The following is a 24,551-nucleotide window of genomic DNA, read 5'->3' on the forward strand; positions in this document are numbered from 1 at the left end:
CCAACTGAAGCACTGAGGTCAGACATTGAAGCAATTGCAAATATGTTTCACACTTTATTCAAGAAGAATTGGGAGGAAGAACAAGTGCTGATGGACTGGAAAGGACACCTTATCAAGATACCAAAGAAAGGAGATCTGATCAAATGTGAGAACTACGAAGGCATCACATCATTATCAGCACGAGGAAACGTTTCCACCAGACTGTCAGTGTTATCATCCCTCAATTCATTCTAACTATATTTCTAATAAACCCCAGAAACCATAAGTTAAAGTTTAAATATTTCTAGTTTTCTGGTAATATTTGTGCATTAAATAATCAGTTTTTAGAAGTAACATCCTCAGAGCACAACACCAACTTTATCGTTAACATAAGTAATTTAAAACATCTTAGTTTGGTTAGACAGAAATGCATTGTAATTGTCAACTTACGTTTATCTGCTAGAGCATTAGCGGTATGCATCGCAGCTTTGCGTACAGCGCAGAAGCGAGCACGACCTGTCCCCGTCAAAGCAGGTTGTTCATTTTCTTCAAAATCAAAAAATCCATCGGCCGAAGTCTCTGGACTAAATTCAAAACATTCATCTAATGATGTACTCCATCTATAATCATCTGTTTGGTCTCCTGGAATAGAAGGAGATTTGCTATAGGTTGATAAAGATCTTGATAACTTTTGTGACATAAATCGAGATCTTGTTAAAGTAGATATAGGCCACCATCCTTCCCAAATATAAACCGATGGTATTTGGGTTATAATTAGAAACAAAGCTGAAATACCATAATATAAAAATGACTGAATTATTAAAAATTACAAATCCAATAAGTGAATAATATTTTTAGTGTTATTGATTTTTGATAATTACTACTTATTATAAAACTTTAAGCACTGGTAGATTAACAAGCAGTATTGAATGCAATATTTTAGTTAAAGGTGTCAATGCAGCCAATAATTTAAACGAAACACTCTGCCAAAGAATAAAAGTTGATTTTAGATAGTTGAAATGAATCGACTAAACAATGTGACCAATTATTTGATTTCTCAACAGTTCTGCTCAATTATTTTCGAAATTATGATCCCTTATTACTTGATTAATATAAAGTTATTAGAAAAGGGTTTTGTGGAGATTTTAGTAATTTTATATAGTTGAAATCATGGGTCAATTGAAGATAGACCACCATGGAAAACCTGAAAGCATTGGACGGCCGTTCCGTCCTATTGTGGGACTCCTGGAGTTTTAGTGATAAGCAGTGACCAATGGAGTTCAACCAGGTCTGTTGTATGATATCAACTCACTGAAGACATTGGTGAATGGTTGATCAACTTCGTGGATTGGTCGAAGTTCGACATTAACACAGTCGGATGCCGAACGGCTCAGTGGTCTAGTGGTTAAGCGCTCGCGCGCGAGACTGATAGGTCATGGGTTCGAATCTCGTGAGATGGGATCGTGGATGAGCCCTTCTGAGGAGTTCCGCAGTAGGACTAAACGGCCGTCCAGTGCTTCCAGGTTTTCCATGGTGGTCTAGCTTCAATTGACTCATGATTTTAACTATATAATATAAAGTTGTAAAGGTTTCATACCGTTTTATAACCTTTGCTTCAAGATTAACACAAGAAAACTGTTGAGTAATCTTTTCTTACTATTAAACCAAACTTTATCCCAAAGAAAAAGTTAATTTTGTATTAGATAAATAGTATTATTAAAAGAAACAAGGAAGTTATTTATTCTCTTATTAGTTCATATGCTTCTTTTCATGTCATATTTTGTATTGTTACTATATAAGAGTATCATAAGAATAATATGAAATTGGTTGATAAAAAAAACTCAAAATATTTAGATAATGAACTTGTTATTAAATAAGATCAGTATTATTAATAGTAGTAATAATTCAATTTATACGTATAACACAATGCAACTATATGTAGGAATTTACTAATGTTCATAGTATGACGTTATTTGTAAGTTATCTTCTACTCAAAGAACTAATTAGATGATGACTTCTTCTGGTTACAAGTAATTGTGTAAGGCATGATTGAGAAGAAATGAAAATGTCTTAATATAACCTTGAAATTTTCAAAGTACTACTGGTTGCTATAGTGGACTTTTAATTGTATGTCTAAATATTCTAAAAATATGTTAAGTCAGTTACTTACTAAATGTTGATAAAAGTCGTAGGTATGATGTAAATCAAAACTTATGGGTGGAGTTTCGTTCTCTGAACTGTATGGTTTAGTAATGGAGCTTTCATTGTCCTTTTGAACTACATCATTGGCATAAACTTCAGGTGGAAGTGAAGTGTTCGAATTTCTCCATACATGACTCACAGCTTGTCCTATCGACCATCCAAAAATCTCTTCTATACTCAGGAACGAGTCTGCTTATTCTCTTTTTCAGAAACCTTTCAGTGACTGTATATCTTCCCAAAATTGGTTTGATGATACATTGGTTTTATTATAAATATATATATATATAATAATATAATAATTTATTTGTAATCCTTTGTGACCAAATTTCTTACGACACCAGTCTTTATCACTAATAGATGAGCCTATAATGTTTCAGTTTACATGCAGTAGCTGTCAGGTGGCTAGAAGCGAAACAGATAATTTCAAACCTAGATTTCCCAATAGTCTTTTTGGGGCTTTGAAAAAGTAAATGCTCCGTGAAAGTTATAAATTCAAGAAACTCAGTCGGACAGTTACAGGTTATTACGAAAAAAGCTACAAGGGTTATGCAATTTCATTGGGTTATCAATAGATCCCCTTTTTAAACGATCATCATATTATGTATCATTTCATGTGTATACTCAAAAATCTAGACATCTTTTCGTAATTTTGTAGATGCTATTGGAAAATGACATTTCTTCTACATTCATATAGCTAGAGTCATAGATACTTCACATAACACCAATTAGAAATTGTGCCGAAAATTTTCAGATAGTTTAGTGTTTTGAATTTCAATAGATATTCAAATCCCGTGTGCAGGATAATGGATGCGCACTGCTAAGGAGTCTCTTACTAGGAAGAAACGACCGTCCAGTGCCTCCAGGTTTTCAATGATGGTCTAACACTGATCGATTCATGATGTCAATTAAAACTCAACAATCTCCACAACATTTTACTATTAGACACTCATTTCTTAAACTAAAAAGCTTAAGTTCAGTTATGAGAAGGATTGTGTTGCTCATTATTCTAGCAATTTAAAAGTAGAATATAACAGCTAGATATTCAGTACCTTGTTAACTTCATAAAATGTTTGCATCTTTATAAAGTTGATAATAAAAATCTTTAAATATTCGACAAAATTATAATTATTATTATTGTATTACATAAAATGGATATTAGAGTGTACATAAAGAAAATCGATTATTCGCAGCAAACACATACAACAAACATGTATATAAACAAATCAACACACGGTATTTACCGTCTATTACCTGACTAACAAATTACATAACTTCTAAATGATCAATCTATTAAAGGGATGAATTGTTAATGAATGGCATTACATAAATAAATAGTATGCTGATAATAATGTATACCTTTCAACACAATGATTTTCAAAATAGACATTACTTAATATAAATATAGTGAATAGACAAAGTATTTATACAAATAGTGAAAGCATTCAGCTCATCAAAATTATTTAAATTTAATTCTTGTTGGGTAAACGAATGATTCCTTAGTGAACTTGAAGTTCAATGAAATTATATTTGACGATTTAAACGAATTTCGTTAGACGAGCATGTAATCTTTAAACCACATAAAAATTGGCGCACGAGCTCACGAGGGTGAGAGAGAGAAAAAAGAGAGTGAAAAACCAAATGAAAAAGAATAATAAAATAGCACACATGAACGTTTTGTCCTAGTATGGAACTCCTCAGCAGCGCGCATCCACGATCCCGTACGCAAGACTCAGACCTAAGACCTTGGGTCTCGCGCGCGAACTCTAAACCTTTAGACCACTGAGTCAGGATCTAACAGTATTAATATCTAACTTCAGTCGGTCCATGATCCTGCGCAACTCTTCATCCAATGTCTGAAGTGGATAACTGTCTCCACCCAATACGGATTAGACTCTACTGGTCACGGCTTCCCACTAGAACTCCAGGAAATCCATCTTGAAGCTATGATATTGTTTGAAATGATTATTATCTTATATTATGGTTAACTTAGAGTGTTTACGTGAACATGTATGCATCACCGACTGACCTTAGTTAAATAATAACTGAAAAACAGAAAGCAATAAACAGCTATCTAGTAATGTAATATACATTTTTTATGAATAGATCACAACTAGTTAAAAACAGTGATCTTTAACTTATGTTATTTTACAGCTAAATGTATATTCAAATGGAAATACAAATTTGCACTGATTTCAAATTATCATTCTAGATGATAACAAATAGATAATTATACACTTACATGGTTGCGGTACAGAGTATAAATCTCCAAGTAGGAATGGAAAAGCTGGCTCTATCGGAGATTGCGACAAGTGAGCAGTTATTAAGTTTTGTGATGCTAAAAATCGTTCACTGACTCCTTCAGTAGAAGCTGATGATGACGATACACTATTAGTATTAGTTTTGGTCAATGTCTCATCAAATGGTAAGCTTGACGGATCTGGCTGAAGGGTATAATTTAATCGTTCCACACCTAGTTTACGTCCTCTATGGTGTGTAAATTGCCAAATATCCATTCGACTGTGAGCTTATAAGAAGGATGAAAAACAAATTACCGTATGAGCAAGTTAATTTTAAAAATTTAAATATTTCCTTAGTTTCAATTATACTCAGCAAACATAAGATCTTAGCGTACATATATCTATACAGCTTGATAATTGTCAATCACTACACTAAATGGAATAAGAATATAAACAACCAAAAAGAGACGCATTAGATAGGGAAATCTATTGAATTTCACATGATAAAAACGTTGAGTGCTGTGAATTGTAAAATGCCATAATCATATTCTTCATCAGATTATGTTACCTAACCATTATATAATTTATTCAGAGAATCCACCCTTGATAGAAATAAAATCTCATACTTTGCTATTTTGGTTTCTTTTGTTCACTCTCTTTTTTTCAAGCGCTATAAGCAGGATTAATAGAATACGTTTAAAAAATTCATGGTCAGTTGATTGTTAAATAGGTAGAAAGCTAATCAAGTAAGGTATTCATGTTTTTAAAAAGTATAATCAGATCCATCAGGCTGATACTATAAATAACATCCTATTGTGTCAGAGATTAGTCCGACTTCCAGATAAGGAGGTGTTATAACGTATCAATTTGCCCTCTTAATATATATATATATGTCCAATGATACAGGAAATACGTACGAGCAGTCTTGGGTGCTATTCGGTCCTTCCTATCTGCCTGGCCCAGCCGTTAAGTCCAGAACACAAATAACAGCCTCAGCAATATGAATCATTATTTACAAGCATACTGGGTTATATATACTAACCAAACAAACCACACATATCAAAAATAGAAAAATAACATTTGTACAGTAATTGGCCAATGTGGCTATGGATAGGGGCAAAGTAATCAATAATAATAGTTCCAAGGTCAAACTAAAGGTTATGATAAGAGGAACACAGAAACGATTAGGTCACTTATTTAACAACTATCCAATAGGAATAGGCGTATTACATTTGTCCATAAATGGACCTCAGATTTATGATTCATAATTCGCCAGGGGATATAACAGGAGGAAATTACTAAAAGACGCTGAAGATGAATTGCGGAAATCGTCAAACTCCCTCACAAAACAATCCCTAACTTGGAATTCTCAAAGGAAAAGTAAAAGTGACAGACCAAAGAACACACTACACCGGGAATCGGGGGCAGACATCAAAAGGATGAATAGGAATTGGGAAGAACTAGTGGGGAGAGTCCAGGACGGAGTGAGTTAGTGGGTAACATATGCTCCACAACGGACAACAGGCATAAGTAAGTAAGCAAGCAACAGTACTTAATAAACAATTCAGGTTGCCAAGAAAATACTTTGTTGTTCATGCCAAAAAACTGAGGTAATACAGAAAAAGCGAAAAATCATGGTCAGCTTAACATTTACATACATTCGTCTTAGAAAATCTTAAAAACTAACATAATTATTATTATGAATAATGAACACTGCTAGAAAAGTGTTGGAAACCAAGAAGTAAACTTTCTTCAGAAGTTTTAAAAAGTGTGTACCAAGACTATTACAGAGACTCATGATCTTAACTATATAAAATTACTAAAATCTCCACAAAACCCCCTTGTGATAATGATCATATGCTCACTAGTGACTGGCTCCATGAGGTAATTCCTGGAGTTCTAGTGAGAAGTCGTGGCCAGTGGAGCTAATCCATGTCAGGTAAAGACAGGTATCTACCTCAGCACAATGGAAGTTGGTCGCGCAATTTCGTGGATTGGTTGAGGTTAGACATTAACACCATCGGATGCCGGCTCAGTGGTCTATCGGTTAAGGGCTCTGGCTCGAGATTGGTAGGTCCTGGGTCCGAATCTCGCGAGTGCGGGATCGTGGATGCGCACTGCTGAGGAGTCCCATAATAGGACGAAACGGCCGTCCAGTGCTTCCAGGTTTTTGATGGTGGTCTAGCTCCAACTGACTCATGATCGTAACTATATAAAACTATTACAGAGAATCGAACTCATTACTCACAGGCTATGAGGAATGTGATACCTGCAAATCACTAAATTGTGCTTCGATGTAATTTTTCCTATGTCGCTGAAGCTGTCTCTCATAGGTTAATAAACGTCGACAACTGACTCCTTATCTTGAGCAAGATATACACTTGATCCTTACTGATTACTAGTTGTGTTCACAACCAAAAAGACCCATTATATGTTACTTTAAACGTCCACCACTCCAAGTCTGTCTAATCTATGTATAGCTCGCTTTTAAATATTACTAATCAATCAAATTGGAATCGTTTTATAAGTATAAGTGTCACTAATAAGTATTCATTCGTTGCACGTCCCACAAATGTTTGTTATACGTGCTTCGCCCTTAAATTTTCTGACTCATTATATGTACAACATGTCCTAGTGCTAATTATATTAATTTATGTATTAAAAAATGTTATAGTTCCAATGATCAGTTTTCATTTGCCTTGACTATAATGACACACAAACTGAGATTCTACAGTCGTGCGGAACACGTTTGAAAAAAAGTACATGTTTGCTAAATCAATCCTACATTGATTTTTAATAATTCTTCACATGAAATCTACACCCTCAGGACAATATAAATTATTGGAAATAACCTTAATATACGAAGAATGAGAACTTGAACAGCCTCAGAGGTATCCATCAGTAATGCAGTTGTAAGCAATCAAATAGATATGAACTAAAACACACAAACTATGAAGGGATAAATAAAGAAACTTCAGAATGAAATCAGAAGTAAAATTCATTTTGACATGTGAAATTTGAAGTGAAACTTAGTTACAAAGCCCTAAATAATTTACTGTTAATCCATGTATGTTCATGTTTCCATGTGGATAGTTTCATTCTGTGTTATGTTTGACAATAACATTCAAGAGAAAAAAAGAGAAAAATCAATTTTAAAACTAAGCAGTTGATAGAATTAATAAACATACTTTGTTTTTATCAATAGGAGTAAGACTCATATCAATCAATAGATGGGATTCAGAATTTAATTAGTAATGAAAGTTTGAAATGTGACAAGAAAACCTTTCAGATTAGAATAGAATATAAATGAAATCGATTGATTACCTAACAATTCATACGTCCAAACAAACAAAAAACGATTATAGAAATAGTGGCTATAGTTTAAACTACATGTTTATCGTTTTTGGAAATCATCGATAAAAGGTTTTTCGGTCACTTTTTTGTGACTGAAATGAAAAACGTTGCAAATGAAGTGCTTTAGTGTTACCAAGACCAATATATATATAACTCAAAAGTGTTCAGCACAAGTATTTAAAGGAAGAACAGATTTTGATGCATCTAATATTGCGTTTGAATTAATCTTCATATTGAATAAGTATTTTGAAACCAAATGTAAATCCACCACAACAATTATCACAAGACAAATTTAAACAGTAGCTCCCAGAAAACGAATATATATGTATGGTAACTTATTATAGACACATTGTGAATAGGAAGCTTCAAACAAACAATAATAAATGAATTTAAACTTCACCCCATCGCACAAGCAAGTGCCTACTAGGACTCAGTAACTGAGTGAATAACGCGATGGTGTTTGAAGCTAAAGGTACTGGGTTCGAGTCCCAGAGTGAACATCAACTCTGAGATGCAGGTACATCCAGCTGACGAGTCCCGAATTGGACGAAATGCGCGTCCTGGATTCTACTGCTAGCCACTATCCATCTTTGTTTACAGTGAATAGAGATAGTTGGATAGTTGATGCATGCGACCAAACTAGCATAAATATTTCCAAAGTTTCAGTTGCTAAAGTTATAAGTTGTAGAAAAACGCAAACATTAACAGAATATACATTATTTAGCTAATATCACTTTTTTTCATCTTTAATAGATAAACCGATAAGCAAGATTGTTTATATTACAGTACTCTTACATTTTATTGAATTCAAGCATAATGGACTTGATAGTTGATCTTCAGAGTTGAGAATATTTAAAAATTCTTTAGATAGCTCGTTTCTATCATGTTGATGAACTTCATAAATCATACTTAATTGGTTGCCAAGCTCTGGTGGACAACTTTACAAAAAATTACAAGTAAAACATTATTAAATAACAAACATCGTTATTGTCAATTATAAATTTTAAAAATACATTCTCTAGGGATAAATCAAACAAATCATATACTGTATGGTAATAAATTAATGATATACAAACATCATAATCATAATCGAATGTATTCAACTGATAAAGAAGTTTAATATAGTTTAGTAATCGTTAACATTCACAGATTTGTGAACTGGAGAATTGATGAATTAGTTGTACAATTGATTTAATTCTGTAAATCAGTTTAAGGTCATAGGCATACATTGCTGACAAGTAAATGCTAGTACAAAACCCAGGGTGACATTCATTTGATAGTTGTTCAAGATCACTTGACAACAGACCTAGGTCACTAATATATCAAGTAACTCAAACTAGTGGCTACATTGCAACTTGATTGATAGGATCCAATCAATCCCAAAGACTAGATAACATAATATTGACTACTGTACAGAGATTATTTATTTTAAACTCACCATTTCTTTAATTGGTTGAGAACATATTTTGCTGTTGTTAAATAACTTTGTGGTACTAACTGACCAATCCAGCAAAATGCTCTAATAATTTCAGCAGAATCTGTTATTGGATATTTGGTGTATTGCACTAATAATAGGACACCTTGTGGACGTAGTGAATTTAACTGAACTGGAACTTCAATAAGATGACCTTCTTCCATAACTTCACCACGGACAATAAACATACGTGTAGTGAACTTCAAATGAAAATAAATACAAAGTTGGATTTAGAAATATGAAGTTGAATAAATCTATCATCAATTTTTGCGCAAATATAATTATGCTTTTAATCGAACAAAAAAGATGCATGATTTATATCACTAACATACTATGACTGGATTCTGATTTTATCCACTCTACTGGTTAAATAGTAAACCACATTCTAGTAAATATCGAAGTCTCGAGTTTTATCACTGAATTAGCCGCTAGTAAATCGTGAATAAAAGTAAAGATTATTATCCTATTTTAAGATAAAAACTGTCTAATTAGTTTTATGAAAGAAAATCAAACACCTGGGAATCAATAACAAACACTAATTATTCAAATATTATTATTTTGTACTATGACAAACGAATTATTGATTTTTATCAGAAGGGGGTTTTGTGGAGATTTTAGTAATATTATATAGTTGAGATCATGAGTCAATCGAAGCTAGATCTGCATGGAAATCCTGGAAGCGCCGGACGAACGTTTCGTTCTGTTGTGGGACTCCTCAACAGTGTGCATCCACGATCCCGCCTCCCGAGGTTCGAACCCAGGATAGCGGAAGCACACTTCTGAGGAGTCCCGAAAAAGGACGAAACGGTCGTCCAGTGCTTCCAGGTTTTCCATGGTGGTCTAGCTTCAATCGACTAACGATCTCAACTATATAGAATTAATGATTTGCACATTAGTTACTTTCCATTTAAGAACAGATACTGACATTGACATTGAATAACTGTTTTATTTTAATTCAGACTTCGATGTTTAACATGGAATGGGGAACAATTTCAGAAATATTATTAACTAACTGAAGATGAAAATGTCATCTGCTTCAAAGAACATGGTTTATACTGTTTTGGAAGTAATTTAATAAACAAATGACTACAAAAATTTATTATCTTTATTATGATTTCTGACTGGTTAGAAGTTATAGTTGTTTTCCAACTACAATATATATTCCCTAATGAGTCGAAAAAAATGTTTCTAATGGGGGAAAACCCATTTCTAGTCTTTCAATATTATTTGTGACATGAAAATGTAATCTTGTCTGATGGTAAACATTCATTACTATTCATAGGCTTATCCAATGGTAACTGGTTTTAAACGAAACTAAATCTAAAAAATGGGCAAATGTAATTTAACTTTCAGTTTACTCATGAATTATATAATTGTCTTTTAACTCATTTTGTGTCTTTGAATATTTTTTTTCCTTAGCGTTAATCATTAAATTATTTGAAAAGTGAAAACTAATCCAGTTGCAATTGTTATAGCTTTCTTTTCCAAAATCGCCAGTTCTTATATCTAGGGGTTAGATTCTTGATATACTACCTACAACTTGAGCACTCGAACGCTAGAACCCTCAAAGCTGCAAATGAGAAGACAGAAGACAAGTGAAAGGAATGCTATTCCAAACAATATCAAATATGGTACAAAACTCTCAGGTATTTATAATTTTTAGTGAAAACGAAACTATCATTACAGTCATCCGATCCGCATACAGGGATTTTTAACATTTGTCCGATAAAGAAGCTACATGTAGAGATTCTGGAATATTCTTATAAAAGATGATTGGATAGAATACCTTCGGCTCTTTCTGAGATTTTTCGAACTTCCGGGAATTCACCCATGGGCCATCTTCACAAAATTTCCCATTATATGACCAAATTATTTTTTCTATGGAACAATTAAAATGAAATTTTACTCTTGAAAGGAGTTCTTTCATATCTCATCACAATAATATTTGAAAGTAGAACTTACTTCTTTCTGTGCAGTTCTTTTCCCTTCATGCGTAATCATTCTACCGTTAAATAGATAACAAAATACTGGTGGTTCTCTTCCTTCGATTACTCTTATCTAATTATTGTCACAAATATAAAATTAAGGAAATATTGTGGTATTTTTACTTCAAGGATTTTATATTATTAGGAAACAAATGATGCCATCAAATGGACAAAATTCAGACTTTTGATAATAAAAACATTTTACCCACCATATGTCTCATAAAGTATCATTTAACCGGAGATATTTAGACATTGCTGATTTTTAAAAGCTAGATAGCTTAATTTAGTAGCTTTTATTGTTATTCTGAACTACATTATTAGTCCTAAGTTCAAATAAAAGGGAATGCTCTAGAGAATCGCCACTACCGTTACCAGAAATTCCCATATTTGACTATGCAATTACCTTGAAAATTCCAATCCTTATATACGATTTTCAAATAAACTACGAGTAATCGGTAAAATGATTCGAGTTTTTCTCTCAAACTGAAACCAGCTAATAAACCATTGAATACCAGGGAGTGCTAGACAACACTACTCAGCTGTACAATGGTCAAATACTTTCACTAAACCTTTAGATGTTATCAGTCTTTGAAATTGTAAAAGTCAACCTATTCACTAGTTTCTATTTTAAACAAGTAGACATCCTGAAGACTTTTTGTTATATTCCGATGAGAATTATGAATGATAACTCTGGAGAACTATTTATAGACCGATACGATACATATTTTTTTATCGCATAATTGTTAAGTAACTAAATTATGCATATTCATGTTTCCCTTATTATAAACTTTGTTTCAACCCATAGACTATTACTATATGATTTACCGTTCTTGAGTTATGCCCAGTCTATTAATTACAGTCTCCCACATTCACAGCCACTTTTGGCTAGATCTTGTACAAATGTTGTTTTCTATTTTGTGGTGCGATGTGGTCAATTTGGTTTGTATATAAACCTAGTATGTTTGAAATGCATGATTCATATAGCGGAGGCTAAGATTAGTGTTCTGGACTTAATAGGTAAGGCTAGGCAGGAAGAAGGACTGATAAAGACTCTAGACTGCTCGTACGGGTTTTAGGCGTCATTGGTTCGATCGATAATTCACTGTTTTCTAATTGGCAGTATCATTACGTCATATATTGATAGGGGCACAAGGGCACAAGATATGATACTTTTAAAATAGACAATAAAAAGAATGCTTTTTAAATGTTATTCCTCCGACCAACTATCCTATGCCATATTTATGTTTCAGCTTCATTAACTAAAAGCCTTTCTTTCAATCACTTCATTCGTTGTAGGAATAACCTGTTTACATGTAATAAGAAGCCTTGAACTGTTAATTATTTTATTTATATCGTAAATCATGCAGTTTTTTCTTTATTCATAATAATTATTAAAATAAAATTTATTATACAATTAACTAATGACCAGCTTTTCTCAATAATAAACACAGCTGGAAGTGCCTATTAACCTTAGTATCGCTTCAACAATATGAACGATATGAAAATATTATAAACAGAGATGAACAGTGGCTAGTAGTGGAATTGGGAACACACGTTTCGTCCTATTTTGGACTCATCAGCTAGATGTACCTACATCCCAGAGTTTTGATGTTCGATCCGAGACTTCAAACAACCAATACAAAAATGGATGATGTATGCAAATTTTAAGCAAGAAAGTCATACACTTTTGGAGCTTTACTTCAAAACAAATCATTAATTATTTGAATTACGATATAAGACTTTCAATATTCAAACTCCTAATTTTTATCTAAATGTTGAGTAGGACAACCAGTAGGTGGTTTTTATGAAAAAAATAGATATATGTAATTCATTGGTGTTTTACAAACCTCTGAATCAGTTTGATTCATATATTGAAAAGAAGATCACTGTGTAGGGGTCTTTAGTTAATGCCTATTCTTTGAGGTTCAATTGAATATGTTAAAAAATGAACTCTTCGTCTGTAATCATTGTAAGTCCATTTCGAACTTCTTTTAACAGTAAAACTAGTAGTAGTGACAATATTGATAATCAAAGATGGATAGTGGCTAGCAGTGGAATTCAGGACGCGCGTTTTGTCCTATTTGGAAATCGTCAGCTGGATATACCAGCATCTCAGAGTTGATGTTCACTTTGGGACTCGAACTCAGTACCCTTCGCTTCAAACGCCATTGCGTTATCCACTCAGCTACTGACTCCTGATAGTCACTTGCTTGTGCAATTAGAGACTGACCAGTTGCAGTCCTAAACATCAATGGGAAGATTCAAACAAACAATACTAAGTGAACTATTGATAATGTTTACATTGTCTAACTGATATCAATTAATTTAATTCATATATTGAATTGAAATATTATTGTAAAAAACAAATAATAATAATTAACCTGTGGACCTCTCTCTTCATCTAATTCAATAGTCATTAATGCAGCTGCCCCTTTTTCTGTTATTTTACTTCGTGATCCTTGCCAAAAGAAATAAGCACAATGTTCACGAACATTTTCAGTTGGACGTTTATTGCTATTTTGTAAACTAGCTAATAATCAAATAAATTAATAGAAAAATAGAATGAAATTTAACAATAAATTAGGTAAACAATTAATGACGTTGAATCTAATATCTAGCGGTGAATTAGGGGGTTGTAAAAAAAAAGTTTGATTTACTCAATAAAAAGTAATTATAAACCAATATTATGAATTTTCAAGTGGTAGGTGAGAAATTTTTGGTTAATTCGAAGGTGGGGGGTTACAACTAGACATTGATGCTAATTAAAATAATATTATAAATAATGAGTAAACAATCGATACTGTGATTTCTTTTTTATTGTTTTTTTAGCTACAAAAACATCTTTGAATTAGTTTTCATCAAAAAAAGTCATGTACATCAACTATTTAATTAAAACATAATAATGTTTGCATTAATAAGTGAAACCAAATGAACTTCAATCAACATAACAAACAATATAGTTTATCTGACAATGTCATACATCCAAGTTACTAATGTAGAGGGTGGTAAATTCCCCAATCGTTAGATTGTTAAGTAGAATAAATTGCTGAATTACTCAGAATCTGAGATTTTCCTAAAAGCGACCATAGTAATAACGTAAGTCAACATATATAAAAATTAAACTGTCAGTATAGGATTGTAGAAATTGTTGAGTTTTAGGCATCAACACCGTTGGGTGCTGGCTCAATGCTCTAAAAGTTAAGCGTTTCCATGAGAAACTGAAGGTCGAATCTCGCATGAGGGGTCGTGAATGTGCACCACTGGGGAGTCGCATACTACAACAAAACAGAAGTTCACTGCTTCTAGGCTTTCAATGGTGCTCTAACATTAGTCTCAATCAAAATTAGACTATCTTAGATGAGTTTACATTAAATAATATTTGTCTAATAAGAATCACAGTGAGAAGAATATTTCTAATAAAAATATTTTGGAAAGCTTTTACTGGAACTTTTCATTTTCTTTATAAATATATAAGCAAATATATAGTTGAAATCATGAGTCAATTGAAGCTAGACCACCATGGAAAACCTGGAAGCATTGGATGGTCGTTTCGTCCTATTGTGGGACCCCTCAGCAGTGCACATCCAAATAATAATTTGAAATTCTCAAGCTTTGAAAATGTTTCATCGAGTAATCGATAAGAATAAGGCATTTAATACATGAGTATTTGCTTTAAGAGGTTACAATTTGTTGTTTTGTAAATAGAATATTATTATACATCAACAGAACTGCATATACATACACTTGATATAAAACACACATATTATTATAAGTTAAATGATAGATATTTGTTATCTATTCACCCTGTCATATCTTACACCATTCCATAAAAATGGTACTGATTAGTTATCGGTTATTTATAAATCTATGCAAATATTGAAAATAGGTATGAGAATATTTTAAATAATATCCTAATTATAAAACCGTAGTCGTAAATCTTTTTTTTATAAATGCAATGAGTATCTAAATGTCTATAAAGTCACTTCATAATTCATTACAAGTGATATATACTGCGCTAAAAGTTTGTTAATATAATTCCTCGAAGGTCAATAAGAGTTGGTGCAGGGGTGATTGGAAAACTGAAACGTGGCATCAGTCCATGAAGTTATCAGCTGTTGAGTTGAACTGCGTAGTTAGGTATTGACTAGTAGGTTAGCTTTTACGTGATTATCGTAATCAGTAGTCAGAGGCTTTGGATAACGTAGCTCAGAATGACATGGTATCGACCTGTTCTAACCTTTTTTTTGATTGATTGAACTAAGTACTTTTGCTTTCTTCCTTTGTATTAATTAAAATTGAGTTAATTTTATTTGTTTATTTTTTCTCTGAAAAAAGTGGTTTACACTGAGTCACGAAAAGTCAGAAAATTTAATTTTTCTACTCAATGAGATATTACTTTTGATAGTAGTAATCTACCTATTTCTCAATTTATTTGAAATTATCAAGTCAAATACCGATAAAGATACTAAGTATGGAATGACACTGGTTGACTCAATCTTTATTTTCATTTAGACCCTCAGTTTTTTAAACTAACATAGTAATTTTTTTTAATTTCAGGAATTCATACTTTCTTCTAGATTCATATCTTCTGTATCCATTGTTTTCTACCACCACTTAAATCGTTAATAGCTGTATTACTCCAGCATCACTCTGTGTAAATGGGTTATAGCAACTTGAACATATGTACACATGTGTCTAGTACTAATTTTCATATGATTGACTGACTGATACTATTAATCATATCTATGTGATTAGTAATTGTCATTGCTTCTAATTTTAATTTGTCCACTAAAGATAGTATTTATATTGCATTCAATAAACATACGAATATTACAACTATTGTTTGTATAGGTAATTTATCACTAAGTCGTTTATCATCATCATCATGTTGCCACCGTGCACAAAGGTTAATGCTGTAAAGTTTAAATGGGATATATTTTTTAATGTGATCAATTTTAATACACCAATCATAACTGTTCCCAAATTTATTTTTCGCCCTGAAACAATATGTATATGAACACCTTGATATCTTTCATCAACTTATCTGTAATATAAATAATAAGACTAATTGACTGTGACCGTGATAATGGACAATCATTAGTTTGCTGCCTAAAAGAAATAAATCTAATAGGCAATTCTATATTTCAACATAAAAATCTTAATTATAACATTGGGAATTATACACAATAAGTTTCATTTAATTTTTTGTCCATCAAACTAGTTCAAACATAATACTGATATTTAATTAGAGAACAGCTGTGGGTTTCAAATAATTCTTTCTTTATTTTAGGTTTTATTTGAAACTATGATTCTAGATTGGATAATAGAATACTTCAAAATTCCTCGAATCATTCAATGAAACATTGTCGTCTAGTCTCTGTTAAAAAGAAAAAAAACTTGAAGATTGTTGTCAGTGCAGGTAGCTTCCTTTTACTTGTAATTATTTCAGCACTACTGACCTAAGTTTTGTTGATAATGTTATCTTGGAAGCAAAAACTGATGAACTACTTAATTAGAACATAAGTGATATTAAAATACATTTGTACTAAACATGACAATGTTAGTTGTAATGTCTCTTTGCAGTGACCAATTATAGATTTTTATATTTTAATGTTATATGAAATTGTTATATCGATTGTGTGCGTGCCCTGTTTAATATATGGGTGATATCACCGCCAGTTAAAGTGGAGTGAGTTATCGATCAGAGCAATAATACACAAAAGCCGTATGAGCAGTCTTGAGTACTTATCGGTCCTGCTATCTACCTAGCCTAGCCAGTTAAGTCCAGAACACCAATAACAACATCTGCAGTATGAATCATTATTCACAAACATACTGGGTTTATATACCAAATAAACAGACCATATCGTACCATAAAATAGAAAATAACATTTGTACAAGATTTAGCCAAAAGTGGATGTGAATAGAGAGAACAGTAATTAATAGACTGGGGATAACTCAGGAATGGTAAATCTTACAATAATAGTCTATGAGTCAAAATAAAGCTTATAATAAGAGGAACATGAACATGAATAGTTACGTTATTCAGCAATTATACAATAGGAAATATACATATCACATCGGTCCATAAATAGTCCTCAAAGTTACTATTCATAATTTTCCACGGGATACAACAGAAATGAAGAAATTTATATAAAACCACATGTATTCCTTCATACAGTTAACATTATTTAAAATCAAGCTTCAATGACAATTAGTACCTCTTAACTAAAAGATCACAACTTAGATTAATTAATTAATAGTGTCGGTTGATATGTTAAGCCCGTATACCTTATTCTAGCTTCTGGACAAACCAATTACCTATTCATCTTGAGTCATGTTTTTACCTTGTTAATTATTCACTTATTAACCCTATTTTTTATATGAGCGTATGTGTGTGTACACTTTTTACCTTAATCATCACATGTCTGTAACTTATTCTTATCTAACTATAAATATTGATTAACGCTTGGTTAAAGTGAGTTGGATTACCCGCCACCTCCAATGTGCATCATTTGTCAATAAAACTGTAGTTGCCGCTTCTCTTTGCCTTCTGATTTTACGCATCGTTAAGATTGGTATTATAACGGTTAGGTGAGCGATTAACGAAGCACGGTACTACAAATTCATCATTTAAATTATTAAGTATTGAGTTATAGTTTCGTTTAGAATATTAAACATTCAATCTAAGCATTCTCAGATGCATGAAAAATAACATAACTAAATCTTAATGTTAAATAACTTTGAACACGATGAAAAATATTTCAGTTTTTGCTTACTGTAAATCAGAAGTAAAATGAGGTAGAAATTACTTCCATCTTTATTAAATCGATGAAAATTCAGCTGGTATACAACTGGAATCAATTTTTCTAAGAACGGTATATTGATTAATTAACTACAAAGGGGAAATAGGTTCCTCTGGTTCTACTTTCATTTACAGTATGAACAATAATATTTGAATATTTGCTAGTTTTATTGGATATTTTAACATGAAAGTATTATGTCATAGGAAGATATTGTCAGACAGTTTTATGTGGTAAAAGAAGCCAATAATCAGGATACACATGTAGCAACAGAAACTGAATAATTACAATCTTGAAGTCCAATAATAGGAAAATTAAAAAAAAACTTTTAACAATTTGTTTGTAAACATTGAAATGATTATCATACTGTATATATTTGATTCAGGTTGTAGGTCAAATTAATTGTTGTATCAATAAGGCAAGCCCTTAGATGGAATTCTGAAGGCCAAAGGAAAAGAGGAAAACCCAAGAACACATTAAGCCGAGAAATGGAGACAGACGTGAGAAGAATGAACAAAAGTTGGATAGAACTAGACAGGAAGGTACAGGACAGAGTGGGTTGGAGAATGCTGGTCGGCGGCCTATGCTCCATTGGGAGTAACAGGCGTAAGTAAGTAAGTAATGAGTGAAATAGATACAAATACCTCACGTTGTCAAGTTAATTATTCCATCAGGAATTACTTAATGGAATAAATTATGAATTAAATGGGATATAATGTATGTTGGGTGAGTGCTAAATATACTGCTCAAACATATGGAGACAAAACTAATCATTAGATTAGATGAAATTAGACCGTGAAAATGTATGAAGATATATAACTGAACTTTATCATAGAACTGACCATAGGGTTATTGGGTAAGCCAAAGTAGGAGAAGAAAATGGATACTTTTCCTTAGGGTAAAAAGCTGAGATTTTTTAAAATCCTTCTTCTGCTTGTTGAGTTCTGAAAGCTTTTAGCAAATTACTCATAACATAAAAGTCTACTAATAATAATTAGTTGGTAATGTGTTTATGGTTCTCGTCCGAACCAGAAAGCTAAGATCTTACTAGCGAAACTCCTAACTACAACTTTGTTTAGCCATGGTTGATGTTGCTCATGTGACTGGATAGATAAACTTCTAGAATTCTCTTAACTGAATTGTTCTTATCTTTTTACAGTAAAATCATGGGTTACTTTTCTTATATATCTTCTGATGATATTATTTCTTTATCATCCTGCTTTATCTCTAAACATTGCTGTCATTATACTGCATACAAGTCACTTCAAAACTTACTGGCAATCCGGAATTCATAAATTTTACTTTCTCTGAAGCGAGCTTCTCTTTCATGTTAGAAATTTGGACAGATGAAACAATGACAACTCATCAAAAATAAATATTCTCCATTAACATATCTTAGTTTTAATAAAAAGTGATTTTGGAGTTTGCACGTGTTGATTAGGAAACAGTAAGGTACTACAATTAACATAGAACGAAGTGATATCCGGAGATATCTGGTCAACCTACAGCATGTACATCAGGCTTTTGAGTTCAATAAAAAGAGCCATGTTAAAAAAGCCTGAAAGATTTAAAGGTAATGTTTTCTGATTTAAATATCAATAAATTCTCCTGCAACTTTACATCTGCTTTCAGTACATAAATATAAGAACATTGAGATACACTTGCACTATACACTTCATATGCGAAGTCACAGAGTGAAGGATTATATGTTATTCACGGATGCGACTTTCATGACATGATCCAACGAAGATATACTTTCAACACATCTACTGTCCTACTCCAGTAGTGGATAGAATGAAGTGTTAGTCTACGATTTTATGGTCAATTACCATAAATGTTTATCAAAAATAGATGCTTCAACGACATTAAAACTTTTTTGCCATCTAAACCACCATCAACATTTTACTCAAAACAATCAAAAATAAAATCAGTTACTTACTATAGGCAATTTTATACGACCATCTGATCACATAAGTATCTTCTCTATGAAATTGTCCATGACTTGTTATAGGTAGTTCATATCTAGCAAATTCTGAAATATGCCATACGCGAAGTTCATTTGTTTCTACCCAAAATTGTCTTAATATACCATCTTCATAACGACATACTTTACCACCACGACCAATGTAACGTCCTTCAAGTGTTAACAGATTTGGAGGTGGTGGTGGGTTATTAACTGCAGTTTCATAGAGTTCATTAGCTGAATATGGCTCCATAGTCAATGAAGCTATAGCAGGAGAACTCTTTAAAATATTTATAAAGAAAATAATCAGGAAAACTGTGTTTAAATGTATGAACACTTATTGTGAAACATATTTCACACAAAATACACTTACCTTCTAAGAATATTACTCATTCTACAAACTTAAGAATCGATTTGGACAACTTACATACTACATACACTGATATAATCACTTTTTTACACGAATCATGAATTTATGAATAGATACTATGTAAAATTGTTGTGCATGTTTCTGATATCGACAGATGTAAATAGTATGTATCACCAATCGAAAGTGAAATGCCTGGTGGCATAAGGATAAGAAGATCGAAGAGAAGAGAATGAGAACAGATAATGATTGATATAGAAATGAAGGGACAATCAAGTCTGGGACGATCGATTGACATTTTGCAAATGAATTATTTACTGTATGGTTCTCAGATTTTACGAAGAGGTTCTGTAATTTTGTGTATAAATACATATGGTGGTCCCCGCTTGTGTTGTCATTCATTACAAAATGACAATCATTTATTAATCAAACTTGTAAATAAGTTTAGAAATACTAAGTATTGAAAGGTACATAAATGTAAATAACTTATTTGAAAAAAATTGAAAAAAAACAATGTTCAACCCTAATATCCTACTGATCCAGGTCGTTTTTTTTATCCGTTGACCGATGAATATTAAATTACTGATCTAAGGTGTAAATCAACATTATTGTAGAGGGAAAAAGAGAATTCAGCAAAGAAAATTTTCTTTTCGACGAAACCATTTACTTAAGCTGTACATTTGTACTTACTTACTTAATTACTTACGCCTGTTACCCCTCTTCGAGGAGCATAGGCCGCCCACCAGCATTCTCCACCAACTCTGTCCTGGGCAATCATCTCCAGTTCTTTCCAGTTGACATTCATCCGTTTCATATCTGCTTCTATTTCCCGGCGTAATGTGTTCTTTGACCTTCCTCTTATCTGTTTCCATCCGGATTCCAAGTTAGGGATTGCCTCGTGATACGGTTTGGTGATTTCCTCAGTGTATGTCCGATCCACTTCCAACGTCTTTTCCTAATTTCCTCTTCTGCTGGAAGCTGCTCTGTCCTCTCCCATAAAGTGCTGTTGCTGATAGTATCCGGCCAGTGAATGTTGAGTATTTTACGTAGACAACTGTTTATAAATATTTGTACCTTCTTGACGATGGATGTAGTAGTTCTGCACGTTTCAGCTCCGTACAGTAGAACTGACTGTCTTGACCTTCGTATTGAAGATTCTCACTTTGAAGTTTGTTGACAGTTGTCTTGAGTTCCATGTGTTCTTCAATTGTAGGAATGCTGCCCTGGCTTTGCCAATCCTCACCTTGACATCTGCATCTGATCCTCCTTGTTCATCAATGAAGCTTCCCAGATACGTGAATGTTTCTATTTCTTCGAGAGTTTCGCCATCAAGTGTGATTGGGTTGGTGTTCTCTGTGTTGTCTTTGAGAATCTTGCTTTTTCCTTTGTGAGAAAGCCTTGGCGCCCGATGTACATTCGTATCTATTGTTATATGGAAAATATATGTCTAATGAAGGCTAAGAAAGATTGCATTATAAATTGATTCTTGATTATTATTCAGTCTATTATTATGACCTTTGCGTTTGTCGCTTTTCTTCATATCGGTCCATTGGACTATTATCTAACCCATAAACTATTTTCTTCCTTACCCCTTGATTAGTACGTCACCTCATTTGTTTTTTATTCTCGAATCAATTTATGATGCAATCTTTTCTAGCCTCCTATATGTATGTATATACGAATGTACAGCTTAGTAAATGATTTCGTCGAAAAGAAAACTTTCTTAGCTGAATTCTCTTTTTCTTATTCAACTTTATTGTATTGGATAATGTTAACCAATTTGAATTTCCCACCATTTCAGTTATATGCAAATTACATTGGTTAAAATGATCAAATTATGCTGACAAGTTGATCTAAATTGTTTCATTAAAATTTATTCATTAAAGTAATAATAATATTATTCTATACTAACTACATAAGAACTTTCGTCTAAATTTGAGCGAATAGTTTCACAGTATTTGGGCGCCGAGTTGATGTAAGACAATAAATAGGAAGAATATGTATTTTTAAAATCTCAGCGAATGAATTTAAAGTAAAGTCAACGTTTCACCTGGCAATCTGGTCCAAGCTTTTTCAAGGAAATTATATTTACTAACTGTTAATTCATTTCTTTTACTCAGTTGATATTTATTTTAATCAAAAGTTATAATTTTTTAAAATTATATTCTTTATACTACTAATTGAAAAGTATTTATTTCCTATATTTGAGTAGATTGAATGAATGTGAATAATTGGTTATTATTATTCTATTGTCAAAACTTAATAATAATATCGTAAAAGTATTAAGAGAGATGAGATATACTAAAGAAGACTCTCTTCTGCTATCTAGAAATTGTTACATATAAACCATTGAAGTATAGTACTTAGTTGTAATAGAGCTACATACTATACTTTAAAACTAAAATGTCATGCTAAAAATTAGTAGAATAAATATAGATCAAAGCGCATTTATGGTTTCTGTAAGTGGATTTGAAGAACAAGAAAACATAAGAAACCATTAACATTCCACATGCTCACTAGTGACTGGCTTCAAGAGGTAATTCCTGGAGTTCTAGTGAGAAGCAGTGACCAATGGAGCTCAAACCACATCTGTTGTGAGATAACAACTCACTGAAGACAATTGGTGAACGGTTGCTCAACTTCGTGGATTGGTTGAAGTTAGACATAAACACCGTTGGATGCCGGCCGGCTCAGTGGTCTGTCGGTTAAGTGCTCTGGCGGTAGGTCCTGCGTTCGAATCTCGCGAGGCGAGGTCATGGATGCTCATTGCTGAGGAGCCCCACAATAAGACGAATCGCCCGTCCACTGCTTTCAGGTTTTCCTTGGTAGTCTAGCTTCAATTGACTCATGCTTTCAACTATGAAAATACTAAATCTCCACAAAAAGACCTTCTGATTATAAATTTTTTAACGAATAAGCATATACATTTATACCTACCTCTGTAGAGACTGATTTTCCAGGTTTCAATGACTTTATTTGAATTCTTGAAGTATCAGGCCAATCAAAGAATTTCTCCTTGAACAAGACTGTTTCACCTCTATCAGTTACTTTGCCTAATAGAGTCCATTCTGGTCGTTTACATCCAGAAGCTAATATATCACTGTTATGTGCTAAAACAAATTTTTTTTAAAAATAATAAGATACATTTATTACGGATCAAAAATATACTTCATTTTGTTGATTAAAAATATTTTTAAAGTAATGCATATTACCTTAACCAAACTGTAATTGTACATTATACTGGGGAAAATCCGAATCCTACGAGCTAATAATCAACACCAGCTGATAATGAGTGATCCAAAAACCGGGAAACTAAAATGTATCAGGTTTATTTCACAAGATAACTATTCAAGTTTAAATTTATGTAAAAGTTACAATCATCGAATAAAAGCAACGTTTCTAGTTGTATCAAATGATGAATAAGCCTTTATTCAACTTATGAAAAATAAGTAGCATCTATTTTTCCGAAACAAACTAGTTTAATATAGAATCGTTTGACATATATGTTCACATAGATTCATCGACCAGTGCATAAATTAATCAGGTTTGATGCCATTTATCTTTACACACATTTACATGATATCATACAAAAAATTACAACAGCAAGTACACTTTATGAAGGTTTCAAGAGCTAAAAAAATACTTCCTTATCTCTTTTCTATTTATTGATAATGTAAATCATTCAGTGACAGTTTTTTTTATATTGAAATTGCTTTGAACATCTATAACATTAAACGAAGCCTATTGAGCCGTTCCAATTTATGATAACAAATCATGACATATATATTTTACATTTGTCCTAATTCTTCGACAAGTATATGTAATTGGACGCATACGGGTGTTTAAAAATAACATTCGCTTGGTTTTATCAATTCGGTCAATTTTGGATGCTTGACCTATGCAGCATAAGTAAAGTGAAAAGCTAATCAGGTAGTTAGTCTGCCAATCATTCACTTAAGTCAGATATTGATATACCAATAAATTCAGTAAATAAAACTACTGTCATACTTCGAAAGTAAGAAAAACTAAAAATGATTAAAAGTTACTACACAGTGTCTTCTCCTTTGGCCTTCGGAATTCCATGTTAGGGCTTGCCTTGCGACAATTGATAATAGGTTATCATTATTCAAATTAATCAGGGTATATCGGTCAGTATCTTGATTTTGATGAGCTACTAGTTCTAAATA

The 24,551-nt window shown here is 32.4% G+C and overlaps 1 protein-coding gene across 1 annotated transcript in view; it reads right to left on the minus strand.

The window, feature by feature from the left end:
* The window catches only part of Smp_196250 (putative supervillin), a gene marked incomplete at both ends in the record, with an annotated part of 71,268 nt that overhangs the window by 1,838 nt on the left and 44,879 nt on the right, over positions 1-24,551 (minus strand). Inside the window, 8 exons of the mRNA XM_018794704.1 lie at positions 430-765; positions 4,421-4,705; positions 8,568-8,710; positions 9,211-9,446; positions 11,209-11,304; positions 13,613-13,761; positions 19,974-20,277; positions 23,302-23,474. Coding sequence (XP_018649090.1) covers positions 430-765; positions 4,421-4,705; positions 8,568-8,710; positions 9,211-9,446; positions 11,209-11,304; positions 13,613-13,761; positions 19,974-20,277; positions 23,302-23,474 — 1,722 coding nt within the window. The remainder of the gene's footprint in view (positions 1-429; positions 766-4,420; positions 4,706-8,567; positions 8,711-9,210; positions 9,447-11,208; positions 11,305-13,612; positions 13,762-19,973; positions 20,278-23,301; positions 23,475-24,551) is intronic.

This window comes from Schistosoma mansoni, chromosome 1, assembly GCF_000237925.1.
Source record: "Schistosoma mansoni strain Puerto Rico chromosome 1, complete genome".
Lineage (NCBI taxonomy): Eukaryota > Metazoa > Platyhelminthes > Trematoda > Strigeidida > Schistosomatidae > Schistosoma > Schistosoma mansoni.